At 45.8% G+C, this 18,705-nt stretch overlaps 1 protein-coding gene across 2 annotated transcripts in view; it reads right to left on the reverse strand.

Annotated features, from left to right (window-relative positions):
• Window positions 1-18,705, reverse strand: part of COL20A1 (collagen type XX alpha 1 chain) — a 91,152-nt gene that overhangs the window by 69,662 nt on the left and 2,785 nt on the right. The window contains exons 1-7 of one of the 2 annotated variants that reach the window (XM_043496183.1): window positions 17,349-17,572; window positions 16,605-16,692; window positions 10,857-10,967; window positions 6,733-6,876; window positions 6,050-6,208; window positions 4,950-5,144; window positions 907-1,062 (exon numbers count right to left, since the gene is read on the reverse strand). In XM_043496183.1, coding sequence (XP_043352118.1) covers window positions 907-1,062; window positions 4,950-5,144; window positions 6,050-6,208; window positions 6,733-6,876; window positions 10,857-10,967; window positions 16,605-16,680 — 841 coding nt within the window. In that variant the 5' untranslated portion in view covers window positions 16,681-16,692; window positions 17,349-17,572. Of the gene's footprint in view, window positions 1-906; window positions 1,063-4,949; window positions 5,145-6,049; window positions 6,209-6,732; window positions 6,877-10,856; window positions 10,968-16,604; window positions 16,693-17,348; window positions 17,573-18,705 lie in introns of those variants that run through there. The other variant, XM_043496182.1, reaches the window with a different exon arrangement.

An 18,705-nucleotide genomic window follows, 5' to 3' on the forward strand; every position in this document is an offset into this window, starting at 1 on the left:
GGCAGCAGATCTGGGATCTATTTCCAGTTCCACCACTGGCCTTTTGTGGGCAAAGTCACCTCTCTCCAACTATTTCTCCACCTCTGAAAGGGGGATAATGGTAGTTAACTCCCCTGCTATATGCTCTGAGATCTGAAGTGCTATGTAAGATCTAAGTATTATTGTAATTATTTCCCAGCATTAAAATTCAGGCACAATCCTAACTAAAATTAGGGCAGCTGCCAGGTTCCTATTCCATCCCACAATTCCCTTCTGCTCTTCCCTTTCACTTCCCACTCCATACATGCTTCACCTTTCTCCCTTTAGTTACACTGGCCCAACTTTTCTAAAGTGGCCTTTCAGCTTCTCCTCCCCAGCCTGTTACTATTTATTCATTGTACTGCCACGGTGCATAGAAGCTCTGTGCTGGACCAGGATCCCACTGCGCGAGGCACCGAAAGTCTGAAGGGCTCCTCAAAATGTGGGCCACAGCACACACTATAGTTGTCTGTTACAACCACTAGAGGTCAGACAAGAATTGCTGTCAAGACACAAGCTTATGACCCAACATGCATCCATGTGAAAGAGGTTGGCCGAGAACAAAGTGCAAAAATGCAAATCCTACAGCTGCCTGGCACTTAAACAAGATAGAGTTGGATGGGACCTAATGCCCTCCTTATCCTTCCAAGAACTGCACATATGACATGGCACTCAAAGGGCTACGTTTATTAACCTTCTAGCTCCTCTGCTTAAAAATGCATTTGTTCAGCTTTGTATAAAACAGAGCCATTAGCAGATTATTTAGGCTCGTAGAATGGTCAACAAGCACATCCTCTCCAGGTGTAGGAGACATTCCCAGGAGAGGAAATGTGCAGGGTTTTATGCTGATTCTGTATCTGGAAGCATGGAGACAAGAAGCTATCTTACCTATCCTTATCTTATCCCGGGCAATATTGAAAGGTGAAACCAAGGTGCTCAGGAACTCCCTGACAAGCTTGAAGTTACTGCGTCCAATACTCCAAGACCCATCCACCAGCAGGACAATATCAGTTGTGGCAGATGTGTCACATTGAAACTGAGGACCTAGGGGACAAAGTGATTGAGATCAGTCAAAGGATGCAGGAGTTGTGACGAGAGATCCCCAGCACCACGAATCAAAACACATCCCTTTGGCTTTAAGGGCAAGAATCAAGTTTGTGAAATGCCAAAGCTGAAACTTTCATAACTTCATTAGAATCAGGAGCCAATAGACCCCATTTGGTGGTTAGATGGACTAAATCTGTGATCCCCATAAATTGCAGTGACTAGTTTAGAGCATTAGTCCATGATAGTACTACCTATCACTGCTGCAAACTCAGCTTATGTCTGGACAATCAAGCTTATGCTTTCTGTACAAGACTGCAGACAATGTACAGCAATCTGCCATTATAATGTAGATGATTGATCAGCAAGGCAGAATAGATTCCCACTCTCTCCCTCTTACCTGAGTTTTGCCATTAAATAATCAACCAAGCAGGTACAACTCTAAGACACAATCATTTGTGCCGCAGTAATGCTTTGATGTCAAACAGCTTTACAAGTATTATTTCCATTTCGCAGGTTGGCAAAATGAGGCACAAAAAGATAGAACGATGTGCCAAGGCCAGAATCACAACCAATTTTCTTGCTTCCTTGGAGAGAGAGATCCACAACAAGGCATCACCTTTGCCTGGCCACTTGGCTCAGTACAAGCTTGCTTACAGCATCACCAGCACACAGTTGTAGAGGAGCGAAGGGGTATGTTCTTGGGGTAAAGAAGTTAAACCTTTTAGGAAATGTGCCTCACCTAAACACCGCTCTATGTAAACTGTCAGCTCAATTCCATTCAGCTCTAATCCAGCTCTTTCTTTTATATCATCGAATCTTATGGAATCTCAGGTGACTATTTAGTTCCATTCCAGCAGGAGATCCCCTAGGGCTATAATTATTCAGATGCTTTATCTATATTAAATCTAATCTCCTCCTAAACTGTTGGCACCATACATCTGCACACCATCCTCCCTAGCCCATGCCTGCAGGTAGCAGGGGATAAGATAAGGCACGTCACTGATAAGCTGCACCTTTCCCCTGATTTTTTCAGATGGAGGTTTTACTTTTTTGGGATGAACACCAGAGGGTACCAGGCAAGAGAGAACAGGCTGCAGAGCAGCAGAATGCATTCCTGCCGCATCTCACAGAATTAACATGTGGCAGCCAGGGCTTCCACTGGTCTCTGTGGACCAGACTCAGGCATGCAGGGCAATCTGATTGCCATGGGTGATCCCCTAGGTTGATTCCTCCCCATGTACATCCAGACCTGGCCACTCAATTGTCATTCCCCATTCATGAGACTGAGGGAGCAACATCCAGTGTCACTTAGGTTGTGTCTCCATTAGGACAAAAAGTGTGTTCTTAATCCAAGCTAACCAACACAAGGTGAAACTCTTGTGAAGACAAGGCTTTGTACTTTTCACACGAGTTAGCAGGTCAAATCAAAGACTAAAAGGAGCCTTTAACTCGACCTGATAACTTCTGTGAAAACAAGCAGCCTGCATTCACTAGGATTTCACCTCAAGTTAAGAATACACCTTTTGTCCTAATGAAGACAAGGCCCCAGGAGACGGGACAAAAGGACTGGAGGAAACTAGAGTTTGCTGCTGGACACACTGTGCACTGTTGGTGCTACTTCTTGTACAACCAGCCATTCCCCACCCTCCTGTTTGAAAATCCTTTGCATATGATCCAGATATCTGTGAATGTATTAGCTATTCCCAAGTCTCTGCTACCAGACTGCAATCACAGGAACTGTTATCTATCTCGAAGGTACTTATAAGAGCCCTATTGCTATGGTATCCAAGTGCCTCACAACCTTCAGTGCATTAATCCTCACAACAGCACTGTCCCACCTCACAGGGGTATTATCCCCATTTTACAGAGAAACTAAACTTATCCAAGACCCTACAGGAAGCCTGTGGAAGAGCAGAGACTTCAAGCCAGGTCCTCCAAGTCCTTGTCTAGTGCCCTAAACACTGGAGCATCCTTCCTCTCCATCATAAAAAGGAAAAACAGATCTGCTGAATAATTTGGATGAAAATCTTTCAATCTGAGGGCTTTTCAGTTTGAATGTTAACAATTCATTATTTGCTAAGTCACTCAGTGTTGTTTTTACTTCTTGAGTGGATGCCTGAAACTTCTACACGAGAGAATAATGAATGGAGAAGAGCAGTTAATGAGTCAATGCACTTCCCAGTAGGAATTTTTGCGCTAAGGTCTGTGACACTTTGCAGAGCTGCGAGCATTTCCATCAATACTTGGCAGTTCTCCAAATTGTGACCCCATACGTAATAGCAAACTGAACAAACACCCTTATTCTTGACAAGATTCGTGAATGTGTGTGAGCTAGTGGGTTTGTATTCAACCAGCTATAGTGCAGATTGTGGGAAGGAAGGAACTAAGGAGGCTTCTTCTTGGAGATGCCATAAAAATACCTAAATCTACTGGCAAAAAGAAAAGGAGGACTTGTGGCACCTTAGAGACTAACACATTTATTTGACCATAAGCTTTTGTGAGATACAGCTCACTTCGTCAGATGCATTCAGTGTAAAATACAGTGGGGAGATTTATATACATAGAGAACATGAAACAATGGGTGTTACCATACACACTGTAATCAGATTTCAGAGTAGCAGCCGTGTTAGTCTGTATTTGCAAAAAAGAAAAGGAGTACTTGTGGCACCTTAGAGACTAACAAATTTATTTGAGCATAAGCTTTCATGAGCTACAGCTCACTTCATCCGATGTGATCACTTAAGGTGAGCTATTACCAGCAGGAAAATTGGGGGAGGGAGCCTTTTGTAGTGATAATCAAGGTGGGCCATTTCCAGCCGTTGACAAGAACGTCTGAGGAACTGTGGGGGGGTGGGGGTGGATAAACATGGGGAAATAGTTTTACTTTGTGTAATGACCCATCCACTCCCAATCTCTATTCAAGCCTAAGTTAATTGTATCCAGTTTGCAAATTAATTCCAATTCAGCAGTCTCTCATTGTAGTCTGTTTTTGAAGTTTTTTTGTTGAAGTATTGCCACTTTTAGGTCTGTAATCGAGTGACCGAAGAGACTGAAGTGTTCTCCAATTGGTTTTTGAATATTATAATTCTTGACTTCTAAATGGACACAAATCAGACATCAAGAATTATAATATTCAAAAACCAGTTGGAGAACACTTCAGTCTCTTTGGTCACTCGATTACAGACCTAAAAGTGGCAATACTTCAACAAAAAAACTTCAAAAACAGACTAACGAGAGACTGCTGAATTGGAATTAATTTGCAAACTGGATACAATTAACTTAAGCTTGAACAGAGACTGGGAGTGGATGGGTCATTACACAAAGTAAAACCATTTCCCCATGTTTATCCACCTCCACCCCCACCCCCTACCCCCACTGTTCCTCAGACATTCTTGTCAACTGCTGGAAATGGCCCACCTTGATTATCACTACAAAAGGTTCACACACACACACACACACACACACACACACACACACACACACCCCGCCCCGCTCTCCTGCTGGTAATAGCTCACCTTAAGTGATCACTCTGGTTACAGTGTGTATGGTAACACACATTGTTTCATGTTCTCTATGTATATAAATCTCCCCACAATATTTTCCACTGAATGCATCCGATGAAGTGAGCTGTAGCTCACGAAAGCTTATGCTCTAATAAATTTGTTAGTCTCTAAGGTGCCACAAGTCCTCCTTTTCTTTTTGCGAATACAGACTAACACGGCTGCTACTCTGAAATAAGTCTACTGGGAATACCCTTCTCCCTTTGCTTGGATTGTTCAAAGGCATTTGCTCCTCTTTGGGTAGGATGGTCAATATTTTTAAGCTGAATAACTTTCCTGGGTGCATTCTGGAGAGGTAGAAGTTGTGTTAGAAACAAGACTCACCTCTCTTTAAAGTTCCCTTTGTGTGTTTTTCTTGGCCTAGATCTCGCTCAGATTTTGTGGGACCGCGCAGAGTTGTTTTCAGCGTTGTTGGTGTTTCTGTCACACTGAACTTGGTGTTTGGTTTCCTGCCGAGGGCTTCACTTGAATCCTTGGATACTGCTGCCTTCTGTCTTCTCTTTTCAGGTCTGTCTTTTGCTGTACTCCACAGCATCACAAAGAGAAACAGCCCATTCTCCTCAGCACATCACACACATCCCATTCAGAGGAATAAGCTGAATGTACTGGAACACACTGGCTAAGTGTGTGTATCTCACCACTGAGTTCTACTGGATGGAATGGCAGACTGGCACAAGTGTGTTTGACTGTGTCAGACCCCCCAGTGGATGGCTCACAAAGGCTATAAGCCCTAACCCTGCTGTTGCTAATGGAGTTTCTCTTATCGGTGAAGAGGTAGGGACCTAGGGTTTTGGAAACAAAAGTCTTAAATTCGGTCACCGCAGTAGATCATGGACTCCTATATGGCCGTGCCAAGTGTTATGAACTAGGGCTGTGATGTCTACATATAATCAGCCATGGATTTTTTTTAAAGGGGCTGGTGCTCAGTTATCAGATGTGAATGCATCCCTTGGATTTGAATTCCTGCAAGCCCCAGGTGTGCACGGACAGGCTTTGTCTAACTGGAGGGGAAGCATATGCAGTATGCCAACTACTGTGTATCTGAAGTAAGATTTACTCCAGGGCTGAATTTGGCCCATTGTCAGGGTGGTTTTTAAATGATCAAAGGCTCAGGAAAAACAGGGCTCTGCATTCTCAGAGAGAGAACCCAGAGGTGACGTGAGGCGAGGTCTCATCCCTTAGTAGTCCTCCTGGATTCTCAGATGAGGAGTCCTGTTCCTGACCCAGAACTGATAGGCATCCTCTAGGAACATTGCTGGGAAATATTCCCTTCTGAGGGCCAGATTATCTTTTACTATTTGGACTGTGGTAGCATCCAAGATGGTAAAATGGTCCCTGCCCCATTCCCCTTCCTTCCCCCATCTGCCACCCTGCCTCTCCTGGCTTTCTCTGGCTGTTGGCCTGTGCACTGACCCTGCAAATACCTGTCAGTGTTGAGGCTTCGCTCGGAGCCGGTGACGTTGTCTTAGCCACTGGAATGTGCTCGGTTGCTGTATTTCTCAAAGGGGTGATGCTCTTTCCTGGGGAGGTCGCTGTGTTCCTTCGGGTATTTCTAGCCTGCGAGATGTTTTTCAGCTCCCGAACTGCAAGAGCAGCAGCAAAGGAGAAAGTGGAAAAGTAAAGGGAGTCGGCGTAAACCTGGTGCCATTGAGATCAGCCCCACGAACGGCAGCTCTCAGGCTCTCCCTGTGCTCTCCACCACCACGATCCCCACAGAAAGACAGTTCACAATGCCACGTCTATGTCCAACCCCACTCACGGTATGTCGACACTGCCAGCCCAGGGTGTGACTGCCGCTAGAGGAGACACGCCCGAGCTAGCTCTGGTCAGGGACAGGGAAGTTGCAGGAGCACATGCTTCAATATGGGCTAGTCCCGCACGTGATTACCCAGTGCTCCGGGAGGGCTTGTTCAACCCCCACTGAAATATGAGTGGCTGCAACTTCCTTGCTCCATTAAAGCTAGCTCGGGTGCATCTGCAAGTTGCAGTCACATCCTGTGATTGCAGCACAGACCTACGCTGAGAGGATTAACTCAGAGGAAACCCACTTGTCTGGGCACTGTAAGCCTCACCAACAGGGACAACACATACCGTGCATCATACTTACTCACAAATTTCCTTTTAGCAAACAGGGCTTCTTGGGAGCCATTGAGCACATAGATTTGCAGGGTGTATTCCTTCGTGGGGCTCAGCCCTCCCACTGTTGCCTTAGGCGTTTTGGTTTTCAGCATGACTTCCTGTTCCAGGTCACCTGGAATGGGGTTTGCGAGGGGAAAGGCACAAAACAGACACCTTTGAAAACAGGCTTGATGCAGAACGTGGGAGCCTTCTGAGCCATGACAGGGGTCTCAACTGCAGGACACAGGCCAGCTCAGCTCTTGCAAATTCCTTCAGACTAATCGAATGTAGACCAGGCAGCACTCATCTACCAATCCAAGGTACTTACACAGCCCCTTTACTGGAGTGTATGAGCACCTCTCAATTTTAGTGTATACATACATCCTTGCAATGCCCCCGGCAGGTTGAGCAGTGCCCTTATCTCTATTGTATAGCTCGGGGAATGAGGCCCAGAGAGGTTAGGCCCAAATGTGCAAAATTGACTTCTAATTTTGAGTGTCCAGTTTTGTACACTTTGGGGCAGGGGCTCTTCGAAGGTGCTGAGCACCACAGCAGGTCAGGAATTTTTCAGTTAGCTGATTTCCCATCCAAAAAATATTGGTTTGTTGAAACCAAAACTGCTTGTGGGAAAGAGTCAGTTTTGATCCATTTCTCTACCCAAAAAAGTTGAAACGTTTCAAAACTTGTTAGAACTTCCTGGTTTGATATTTTCTAAACAACAAATTCTGGTGTCCTTGTTGGAAGTGACTTTTTGTTTTGAAATTGGAGTTAAATAAAAAATAGTTCAAATTGAAACAAAATCTTTCAGAATTGTCTAAGCAAAATGTATCAATTCATCCAAACTGATTCATTTTATTTTAGTTCATGAAAATTTGAGATTTCGATTTTTCTTCCTCATTCATGATGGGAAATTATTTTGGGAAAAGAAAAAAAAATTTCCCGGTACAAGAAAACCATTTCCTGCCCATCTCTGCTGAGCACCCACCCCTGTCCTTGGTTTTCTTGGGAGCTGTTGGTGTCTGGCACCTCTGGAAATCAGAACCATTGAGTCTAAAATTTGGACACTCAAAACTAAGTGCCACTTTTGAAAGTTTATGCCTAAGTGACATGGCCACGGTCACACAAGGAGTCTGTGGCAAAGCAGGGAACTGAACCTAGATCTTCTGAACCAATTGGTGGTACCCTAACCAGTGGATCATCCCTCCTCTCTCTCTGTCACTTTCACCCCAGCTATCTGAGCAAACCCCATTTCTCTGATTCAGTTGCTCTATCCAGACAGAGGCCATTTCTGGAAGTGACGCCTTCTGTCAGCAGGGCTAGCCTAGGTTTCACAGAGCCTGTGACCAGATCTCACAAAATCCCCAACACATGCTTAGCTGCTACACAAGCACAGATGCCATTGGTACTTGGTAGGGATGGAGGAAAATGTTTTGATTAATTTCAAACCATCAAACATAATGGAAAAGAGCCAGTGGGAAAATCTTCCTGGCTTGCTGCTGTGCTAGCTTGTGACGCTGCTGTCCAGGGATGAATGGATGGATGGAGAGACAGAGAAGTTGAGTAAAAAGGGGAGGCCCCAGGGCACTGACAAATCGAACAGTCCACGGCATCTCTATTACTGTCATATGCCTGGCAGTAGCTGCCAGCTGCGCTATTGCTACTGAAGCTGTCAGTTGTTTGGTGGCAGCACATAGAAACGCGGGTTGCCCAGAGCAGCTTCACAGGTGACCGAAGGCTGAGGTGGCCACAACCCATCAGTCTAAGACAGGAGCTGAGCAGTGACATTGCTAAGGGCTTCTATCTGAGGCGGCATTTCCCCTAGGGTTAGTTTGCAGGCTCAATCATTCTTCCCCTTGCTGCAGGAATTTGTGACTTAAAGCAACACAACTTGCTATGCTGTAGAACTCCGTCCCATCACTGTAATATCCCTCCGTTGGAACTGCTGGAGGAATATTGCCTCCGCCAGCTAGCGATGCACGATATTTCAGCTGGACCTTTGCATCTGGGCAGCTGCCACCTTTCTGTGGACATGTCCCTACTGAACCAACATGGCAAGAAGCAGCAGAACAGAGGAGACAGCATCTATGGATTAACTGTCCAAAGCCGTAGCCAAATGCATGTAAGGGGGAGAGAGGAGATGAGGGGTGGGAGGGGAGTGGTAACATGTTTTCTGTGAGCAGAAAGTCTGATTGGCGCGACTGATTATCTTGACTGTGCTGCCTGTGCCCATCATTCTCCCATTGTGGCCCTGGAGTAAGGCCTCATTTACCATCCAGGATCACAGCAGCATCTTACCCCTGCCCGATAGGGAATGAAAGGTCTGAAGTTCCTGGAAAGATCTCAATTGGCAATTCAAATAAGCCTAAGGGAAGAAAGGAAGGAGTATTCTGGCTCCGAAACAAACCCATGCTCGCTTGAACTATAATGAGGCATCTGTGATGAGGCTGATTGAGTGGAGTTGGTAGTCACAAAACCAAGAGGAAGGGAGACATTGAGAGAAAGAGACAACTGCTCCCTGGACTGCTAGTCTGTGACTGACTGAGTTGAAAGATCCACACGTCTGAAACTACGACTGACAGGTTTCTGACCCTTAAGCTTATGAACTGATGTCTTCTTTAAGGTCCAGAAATTACTCTTTAAATCTGAGCGCTAGGAAAAGCCTTAGGCATGTAGCAGTGAATGTCTGTGAGAAGGGAATTTCCTAGATCACTGGAATTCTGACCATCCCCATTGCACATTGCAGCCCTGGTTGTAACTGGGGATGGGGAAGTGATAAACATTCAACTCCAGCTGAGTAAACAGGTGCTTGCAGAGTTAGAAGCAGGGTTGGTGAAAGCCCATCCAACAACAGGTGTGCATGCATGCATTCCTCACTGATAGCTACCCTCCTCTGCCTCGCTGCAAGGCCCTTCAGTGACATAGCCAGGGACAGCACCACACCACTGTGATCAGCAGAAGTTCTTGACTAAAATCCCTTGGCATAATAGAGCAGTAGATGGATGGATGTTGCCCATGAAGGGTCCTCAGCTCTGGAATCTGCTCCCCAGTTTGGTCTTCTGGAGCCTGGGAATTCTACAAAATCCACCCCCGCAAAACCTCTACCAAAAGGGGCAGCAGAATTAGATGGATTTTTTCTGTTGGAGGAGGGAGTTAAAAGTCTGAATTTGAGCTGTGTGTGCCCTTGTATGAGATTTTACTCTTATTTTAGTGGACTGAATGCATGTAAAACCATCAGGGCTGCAGAGAAAGGTGCCCTGCACATCAGAGTAATACAAAAATGTAAGGCACCATACACGGCATTGTCAGCAGACAAGGTAGTGTCAAAGTGAGCACCGCCCTTTCCAGGGATGACAAAATCAGTACGTAATGTATGTTTCTGCTGTAATTTCAAGGGGTTCTGGGGATCTTCTGGAACAGGACACTAAATCTTGCCAGTCACTCAGGGACTGTATTTATATGCAGAAACTGATTCGAGACCTCAGGACCTGGAATTAGTATGCAGGACACTGGTAAAGAGCTGCTCCCCCATTGCTTTGACATGACTATCTAGAAACACAAAGCATTCCAGGAAATTAGAGTGCATGGACAAGCCAAGAGACTGTGTGCAAATGATGCTCCAAACCCCTGATGAAATACACAGGTTGTAAATATGGACAGAAAGTAGGTCAGACATTCCCCCCCTGGAAGCACAAGATAAAACACAGATACCCCATAGAGCTTTCAAGAACCTGGTGAAAAAGCAGTACCCTTAAAGTACGAGATTCCCAGTGGTGCCTAAGGGAGTTAGGAGCTTAACTTTCCTGAGTTTTGAGTGGAAATTGGGTGCCGGGCTCCTTTCGGTTGCTTTGAAAATCCCAACCAGAGATGCTGCTGCTTCAGCAGCCCTGGGAGGAGGTTGTGAAGGGGACCAGGAGGTTCTAGGGTCACTAATGGATGAAGATTATTCAGATCATCACAGAAAGCATCAGCAGCCTCACCCCACTTGGCAGCACAGTGCTAACAGTGAGCTTATTGACAGTCAAACCCACGTCCCCCTGCCCCTAGATGTGCGCTAGCTGGCTCCTGAAACCCGTATCCTTTGCAGAGTCAAATCCAGATCCCAGCAGGACATACCTGCCATGGGCTTCACTTGAACCTTGTACCCACTGATGTTCCCTTCTGTTTCTTTCCATTTCATCTGTAGCCTGTCTTCTGAGAGGACGGTTAGTTTCAACCGGTTTGGCCCTGGAAGAAAAAAGCAGAAACATCACTTGTGTTAGGTCCAGAGGCACCTGTGGCAAGCAGTACACCGTCCAAGCATACTCGCCACCTGTCTGCTTTTCAGATGGATCCGTCAATCCCCATCATTCTGGAGGAGCAGGTTCCACGTAGCTAGTTTTCCTTCCTTTCATCTAATGGAGAATCCGTCTGTTGTCACGGCTCAGACCGGCCATGACGTTAAGGAGTTTACCATAACTAGCAATTTACTGAGCAAGACACCCTCCATTAGTTATTACCGATAAGCAGAGCAGCGCAAGTGACAAGGAGGGCAAGGATAGTTGTGTGGCCATCTCAGCACCTGCTAGATCATACAGGCAACAAAGACCAAAGTGGATCCAGGGCTTTTGCACTAGTTGGCCTGCAAGACCAGAGTGTAACATCTATACTGCGAGCAAGGAGCATAACCAGGGTGGCGGGCAGAGCTAACGGCCCCGAGCATGCACCTAGCATCTCGGATGGGATTCTACTCAAGGCAGCTAGCTGGATCAGAGCTAGCATGGGTGTGTCTCCTCGAGCTGCGAATTACACTCCTGGCTCAAGGTGCAGGCTTCCCCATAGCGTACCACCAAACGTCTTGGAATTAGGACTGCATCAAACAGGATGACATCAACAAGGCGAAAGGTATCAAATGACACACCCGTAAGACGTGAGCTGCCAAGGAGTACAACAGTCCCAGAGATTCTGTATTCCACAATTCTGCAGAGAGAGTTTCCCAGACAGTTCCGAGGCCAGATGTTAAAAAAATACATAACCTGATCAAGGGCAAGTAACAACCCCTGACAGGACTATAATTCTGAAGGCAGCAGGCTCCAGCTTGTACCAGCCTCAAAACCTCCTGCTGCTGCAGGGAGGCAGCGAACAATCAGCAAATGCAGAAGAAAATGAATTGCAGGCAGGGAGAAAGAAGCAAGACTTATAATGTGTTGGGCACATGCCCACAGTCTTGTGACTGGGACATGGGCAGTCATGCCTAGTGGTTGGAACAGGAGTCGATAGCCAGGAGTGGAGCCCAGAGCCAGACCCACTGGTCACAGCCAAATCAGAGGCCAAGAATCAGAGCCGAGTGTTAGAACCAGGTTTCCCGGAGTGAGGCCAGGCAGGGGTGGGGCTGGGTTCCAGACAGGAACAAGGAGGTCCCGGAGCCACTTCAGCCACAGACAAATGCTTTGAGCAGCCACTAAACTGCTGCTTGCTGCTGCTGGGCTTAAGAGCTGGTCTGCTGACTCTTCCCACCAATCAGGTGGCATAGCCAATCAGGCAGCCTATTACAGGGCAGCTGTGCTCGTTAGGTTGCCACAGCCTGGCTCTGATGCAGGCCCTGATTCCTGACACCCATTCCCTTCAAATCTCCATTTCAGAGAGATTCCCTAGCTTCCAACTAGATCCCTAACTCATGTTACTCTTTTAAATGATGCAAAAAGAAAAGGAGTACTTGTGGCACCTTAGAGACTAACAAATTTATTAGAGCATAAGCTTTCGTGAGCTACAACTCACTTCATCAGCTGTAGCTCACGAAAGCTTATGCTCTAATAAATTTGTTAGTCTCTAAGGTGCCACAAGTACTCCTTTTCTTTTTGCGAATACAGACTAACACGGCTGCTACTCTGAAACCTTTTAAATGATGATGACTCTTAGCTGAAATATAGCTACAAAATACCTCTATTTGATTGGATGTAGGGTGTAAACCAGGCAGATTTATAGTCTCTCCACCTGAATATAACATACAAATTAAAAGCAACCTTTTCAGTAGGTTTCCCTAATTGCACCCATGAAATTCAACATGGGAGTGTGTCCACCGACTGCATTTTCAAAAATGTGCAGCAAAAATGTGGAAACAATTGCTCATTTCATTTGTAATCACTATGATTGCAAGGCAAACTGGTAACTTAAGAATGCAAATGGCCTATTATGGTTATTTGCATGCATGACTACCAGAGTTGCACATGCAATTGTCGTAACTTCATGCAAAAATTAGGAGCGCAGTTGCAGATGCACAGTTTAAAAAGCAGCATTTGCACATGTAAAACTGGTAAGTGAATGCACAAATGCTGCATTGTGCATAGAATCAGCAGTTGCTGTGACCATTCACTCTTTTGCAAATACAGATACACATCAGCATTTGCAAAATGTGCAAAGACAGAGAGACCCCCTAAAAAATGTAGGCCCTAAAAGATAAAAGTCAACAATGAACAACATTCTTGAGGAGCAAAACACAGCCTGGACAAATCATCAAAGTCAAGGAGTTTGACTATTCCTTAGAAACCATTTAGAAACCCTTTTCCCCTCCCCTACTTTGTGTTTAATGGTAGTAAACTTATAAACACCCGGAGGTTCAATGTTCAGAACTGACCAACTCTGCTTGTAGGGAAAAGCCTCCCATTGAATGGCACTATCGTGAGTGCCCACTTGGATTGAACATATCTTCCACTCAGATGCCTTCTGCCAGCTTTTACTGGATAGTCACAACCCAAAACACAAAGCAGCAGCTAGCAATGATTTAGGCAATGAGGTCCTACTTGTTTCAGCCCAACATCTGCACCTTAACCTTTTGATTCAGAAACTTCCTGAAAACGTCTCGGCTAGCAGACAACTATTTTAGGAAAACAAGGCTCAGATTCACATATGACCCAGGCAAAAACAAAACGGAGGAAATGAAAAGTCTTTTTTCCTTCCCCCGCACCCTGTCTTTTAAAGAGCAGGGCAGAGAGTTTTGGAAGGACCAGACCCAGAGTCAAATCTAAGCAGAAATGGGGAAAGAGAATGGAACAATGATGGATTCATAGCGTGATGAAACAGGGAGCTGTCTTCTGATGGACACGTGCCATCCAGCTTTTCAGCCCTAATGCTAGGATCCCAAAAGTTAAAAAGGCCAGAATGCCCGCAGATGAATATGAGAAGGACAAGACTCTCTAAAGAGCTGTTATATTCTGGATGCAAATGAGTTCCAGCTCCCTGAAAGCCCCACTGTCTGTCTGCTCTGGGTTCTACATGCACTCTGATATCGTAACCTTGCTCTCCAATTGACGTGGACTTACGGCCAGGGTCTAAATGGAAGCCTTGGAGGATTGTCAGGTACACAGCATGGATATATGTCCTTTCAAATCCGGACAGACTGCCACCTTCCAAGAAACCCAAGAACTAACCACTTATCCAGGAGGTTCTGAACACAGTAGAACCAGCATGGACCTGCTGCTAAAAGGGGCAAGGTGCAAAGAGACTACACAGGAGACCTTCATGCTCCCTGCATGTCACAGCACAGTTCACAGCAGTCTCCCACAGCCTTGTTGAGAGGGGACTGAAGGACAGGTTCAAGGGTGGGATGCAACTGCTTAGATCCACTGGTCTAATCCCACTGCCACCTAAATCCCTAGAAGGTGACTTCAGAACAGACCACTGTGGGTATCAGAGCTGGCTCTAGGCACAAGCAAACTAAGCTATTGCTTTGGACCCCGAGCAGCTCAAGGGGGCACCCTATTAATGAGTATGTTTTGTGGGGGGGCCCCCCAAAATATTCCTGCTTAGACCCCGCAATGGACTAGCACTGGCACTGGTGGGTGTGTCTACACTGCAACTGGACGTGAGCCTCCCCGCCTGGGTAACCAGACTCATGCTAACAGGGCTTGACCTAGCTTGCAAAAGACAGCAGAGGGGACTCACGATGTGAGCTGTAGCTTAGGATCTCAAGCCCACCCGACCCCCTGGGCTTGAGAGCCACAGCTGCAGTCCAAGCTGCAACATCCACACCAATAGCATAGTTATGAGTAAACGCCCTTCACTTCTCACTTGGGGAACACAGCGTTTACTCACCCCTGCTCTCCTGTGATAAGCAAATGCTGGTGGTGTGTGATCACTCTGCGTGTGAAAATGAGCGCCACAAATGCATTTTCACGGCACTTCTGGTTTTCACCCCCGATGTCATTCTAGCTTAAACCCAATTCAAACTAAGGGCACTTCTTCACGCCTGAGTACCCACCCTGCCATTGCCCTGTGTGGAACACAGAGTTAATTTACCCACTTTTTTTTAATCATGACACCACTGGTCCAAGGCAGCTATTTTTAGCATGCTAGCTTGAGCCCTATAACGTAGATCTGTCTACCTGGGCTGGGAGGCTTACACCCTGCTGCAGTGTAGACCTAGCCTGCATGCAACTTGTTTACTCTGGCAGTTATGCAGAGCTCAGAACTTGGACTGTAGATAACATCAATGTAATCCACCACCTGTTATGGAGGCTGAGGTGACCTGACCAATGCTAGGTTAGGAGTGATCTGTCTAAGGCTGCCCTGTTATTGATCTGACACAAAGAAAGAAGGAAAACCAGAACTGAGCTGGGGCAGTAAATATCGATGCAGGATTCCATAGACCTATCAAGTCTTTCTAATAGTTGGGTTTATGTCTCTCAGTCACTGATAAGAGCTACTGATAAGAGCTACTAGGACATCACACTCATTGCCTTGAACATCAGCCTCCCTAAACTTTGATGGCTTATGTTCAGAAGCATAAATATTAACAGAGTCTGTCAGAGATGACAGGGACATTTGACCAAAATAAAGATGAAGGCAATGAAGCTAACTCATGACCTCTCTTCTGACTCTTTAGATAGATCTGTCTAGCATGCTTCCATTTGATCTGCTATATAGCTATTATCCCAGTCCTCAGCTTAAATATTCTCTTATGTTTCATAACATTGCCTGTTTTCTCTGAGGCATATTTACTGTTAGTTTGCCCTGGACTCTTGTTTGGTGGAAAATTGGTTTCATCTTTGTCTCTCTGTATTTTCTTCAAAACTTTTCACTTTACAAGGAAAAATAAAGAAGAGGATTTGTGTAACCACCAGGCCTGCAAACCCAACCGCAGCTGTTAAAAGTGAGATGCCACAAAGCAAGTCACCTTGGCATTTTTTTTTAATGCTGACCTTTGTTTGCAGGAAACGGGGGAGAGCTCTGGTAATCAGACACCCGGTTCTGGATGTCACTGTAAAGAGCAATTTAGCTGGCATTGAAATAACAGGAATCTGCACTGACGAGGAAACCTTGCAAACTGCCAGTGTAATTTGGACGTAGTCAGCATTTTAGCTGCTGATGGTTTATACCAGTTTTAGTCCCATTCTTAAAACAAAACCAAAGTCCTGCAGGGGGTTAGGACAGGGTTACCTTCTCCAGTGTGGACAGAGGAAGAACATTCCCTTTCAGCCCTCCCCATTGCTGTGCCTGCCTTTAAGATTTGGGGCCTCTCGTATCAAATGTCATCTTTCTGGGGCTACATTTTGGGATTCTGGGTCAGTACTTCCAGATATCCAAAACAGAAGTGGTTTGTATTGGATTTGACCCCAGTTCCAAATTCCATCCTTTGGGTCTCTCTGTATAAAGGATCAAAATTGAACCCCAGATTGAAATCCTCCCCAACACACACACGCACACACCCCCTTTGATCCGGTGCAGTGTTCAAAAGTTATTGTGTTACAAACAAACCCAGAAATGTGATGAAGTTGAGTACAGGGCCTTGGACCAACTAGATCTGTTAGCTTAGCTCAGGTGACAGTCACTCCCTAAATTACTGTATCCAATGCCAATATTAAAAGTGATCAGAGAACCCTTGCTTACCTTGACCATGCACGTGTCCTATGACATGACTTGCCAAGGTTATGCAGGCAAACAAGAAGGAACGGTGACACAGCATGATGTCCTGGTCCTATATGGAGAGGAAAAGGCACTTTATGTCTAACCACATAAACAAAACCACACTTACTGCATGGACTAATTTGGCTCCCGTGCTGATAAATAGGCAGAAGAGTGAATGCTCCCCTCTCACACCTAGCAGTGATCACCCTAAGACTGGACTGAGGGGCTCACTGACAGGTAATGTAATGATGCCGTCTACGATGAGCCATTCAGCCTCCAGGACCATCACTAGTTTCAACACAGCTAACAGAGCAGACTTTGGCCCCGTGTTTCTTTACATCTGCTTGATTTAAACAACATTTTTTTTAATCCTTTCTCAGCACTGTGAAGCCAGTACAGGTAATGCAGTTCTTGTCTGCTGCAGTGTAAGTATCATCAGCAAAATTGCCAATTCTGAATTCAGAATTGCCTGGGTTTTTGAAAATAAAATAAAAAAAAATTCCCAATCATCACAATAAAAGTCAAAACACAGCTACATCAGAATAACCCAGCGCCTCTCTCAGGTCTCTGGAACAATATAAGGGGAGGGAAAGAATTGAAACAAGTCCACACTTTATGCCCACAAGAGAAGCATTATTCAGTGAACACTCTTCAAAGCACAGATTGTATGACATTGCAATTGTTGTGATGATGGAGCAGAAGGGACGCAGCTTTATAATCACACACCTGATTGCGCTTGTAGCGCCGGCAGTCCAGAGATGAGGGCCAAGTTAATTCTTGGCATAACTTCACTGACGTTACACCAGGGACGCATTTGGATAGTTTTTTGTTTTGGCTTGTCTCCTGAGCAGGGTTGAAAAGAAGAGGAATATTCGGATTCAAAATTGAAGGTGTTGCCTGCTTTCAATGCCTGTTCAAACCTAAACTCAAAGCAAAACTCCGGGAACGGGATTGAGACTCTTGTACAACTAAAACATTGACAGTGACAAAATTCAGATCAACATCCAGGTCTGCGTGGACCCTGGGCTTCAATCCTACACCATTCATGATGCAGACAGATGAACAGACCTGCAGTGCAAGCTCCTGAACCCGTGCTGTGGCTTATGATCCAAAACCCAGTCAGTGGGAGTCTTTCCCTAATGTTGGCAGATCCTTGGTCTGAGTGCTTTATGGTTTGTAGGTCAGAGATGCCTGCTCCACAAACTCAAGCCCTGGGAATAGCTCTGTGTGCTGCCTGACTCTGCCACTGCTGAATGAGCAATTATCGTACTTTGGGGGCTTAGGGAACTAGCAATTCAAAAAGCCAGAAGTTGCTATAAAAACAGCCTACAATTGCACAAATGCTGACTCCCTCTGCTGCTCCTGCCTCAGAACATCCTGGGGAATCTGCACACCTGCTAACATGGATACACACAGACTATTCGCTCCCACTCGCCAGGGCTATGTTGGGCAACTTCACTCAACCCATTTCGCCTGCGTCAAAACAACACCACAGTATGGAAGAGGCTGGCTGCAGAGTGATATGAGCAGTCCCGCTAGCATATAGCGCTTAGTACCCAATTCCTCTACACTGCAATCAGCCCTCTCTCAGCAATGCCTTCTGCTTCACAAGATGGATGACGAAGGTAGAGCAAAGCACCTCCTCATGGGGGAGGCTATTGGTTTCAATCATGTCACTGCAGGACTTGCTCGGTGAGCGGTTTCCTCCATCTGCCTTCCTGCACTGCCAGACAATCTCACCCCGGCTCCTTCAGGTTTTGAATAATCAATGCCTGACAGCAAGCATCTCTTTATGTATCACTTTCTGCCCCGGTGCCAGCGAGGACTTTCTTGTGATTCCTCTCTTCTTCCCCTACTCAGAAGATGTTTTGTGGGTTTTCAAAGCAATTTGTTTCCTCTCTCTCTCACCAAAGCTCTCATTAGGTAGAAAGGCAACAGCATGATGCATGGCCGCACAGGGAAGGTGACAGGAGATCATGAGCTTGTCGGTTCTCTGGGCAACACAAGGAAGGGAGAAGTGCAATCAAAGGACAATTATAACTATAGTGCTTTAGGCCATATATGTGCACTGTCTAAGACCCTG

Source organism: Dermochelys coriacea, chromosome 13 (assembly GCF_009764565.3).
Source record: "Dermochelys coriacea isolate rDerCor1 chromosome 13, rDerCor1.pri.v4, whole genome shotgun sequence".
Taxonomy (NCBI): Eukaryota; Metazoa; Chordata; order Testudines; family Dermochelyidae; genus Dermochelys; species Dermochelys coriacea.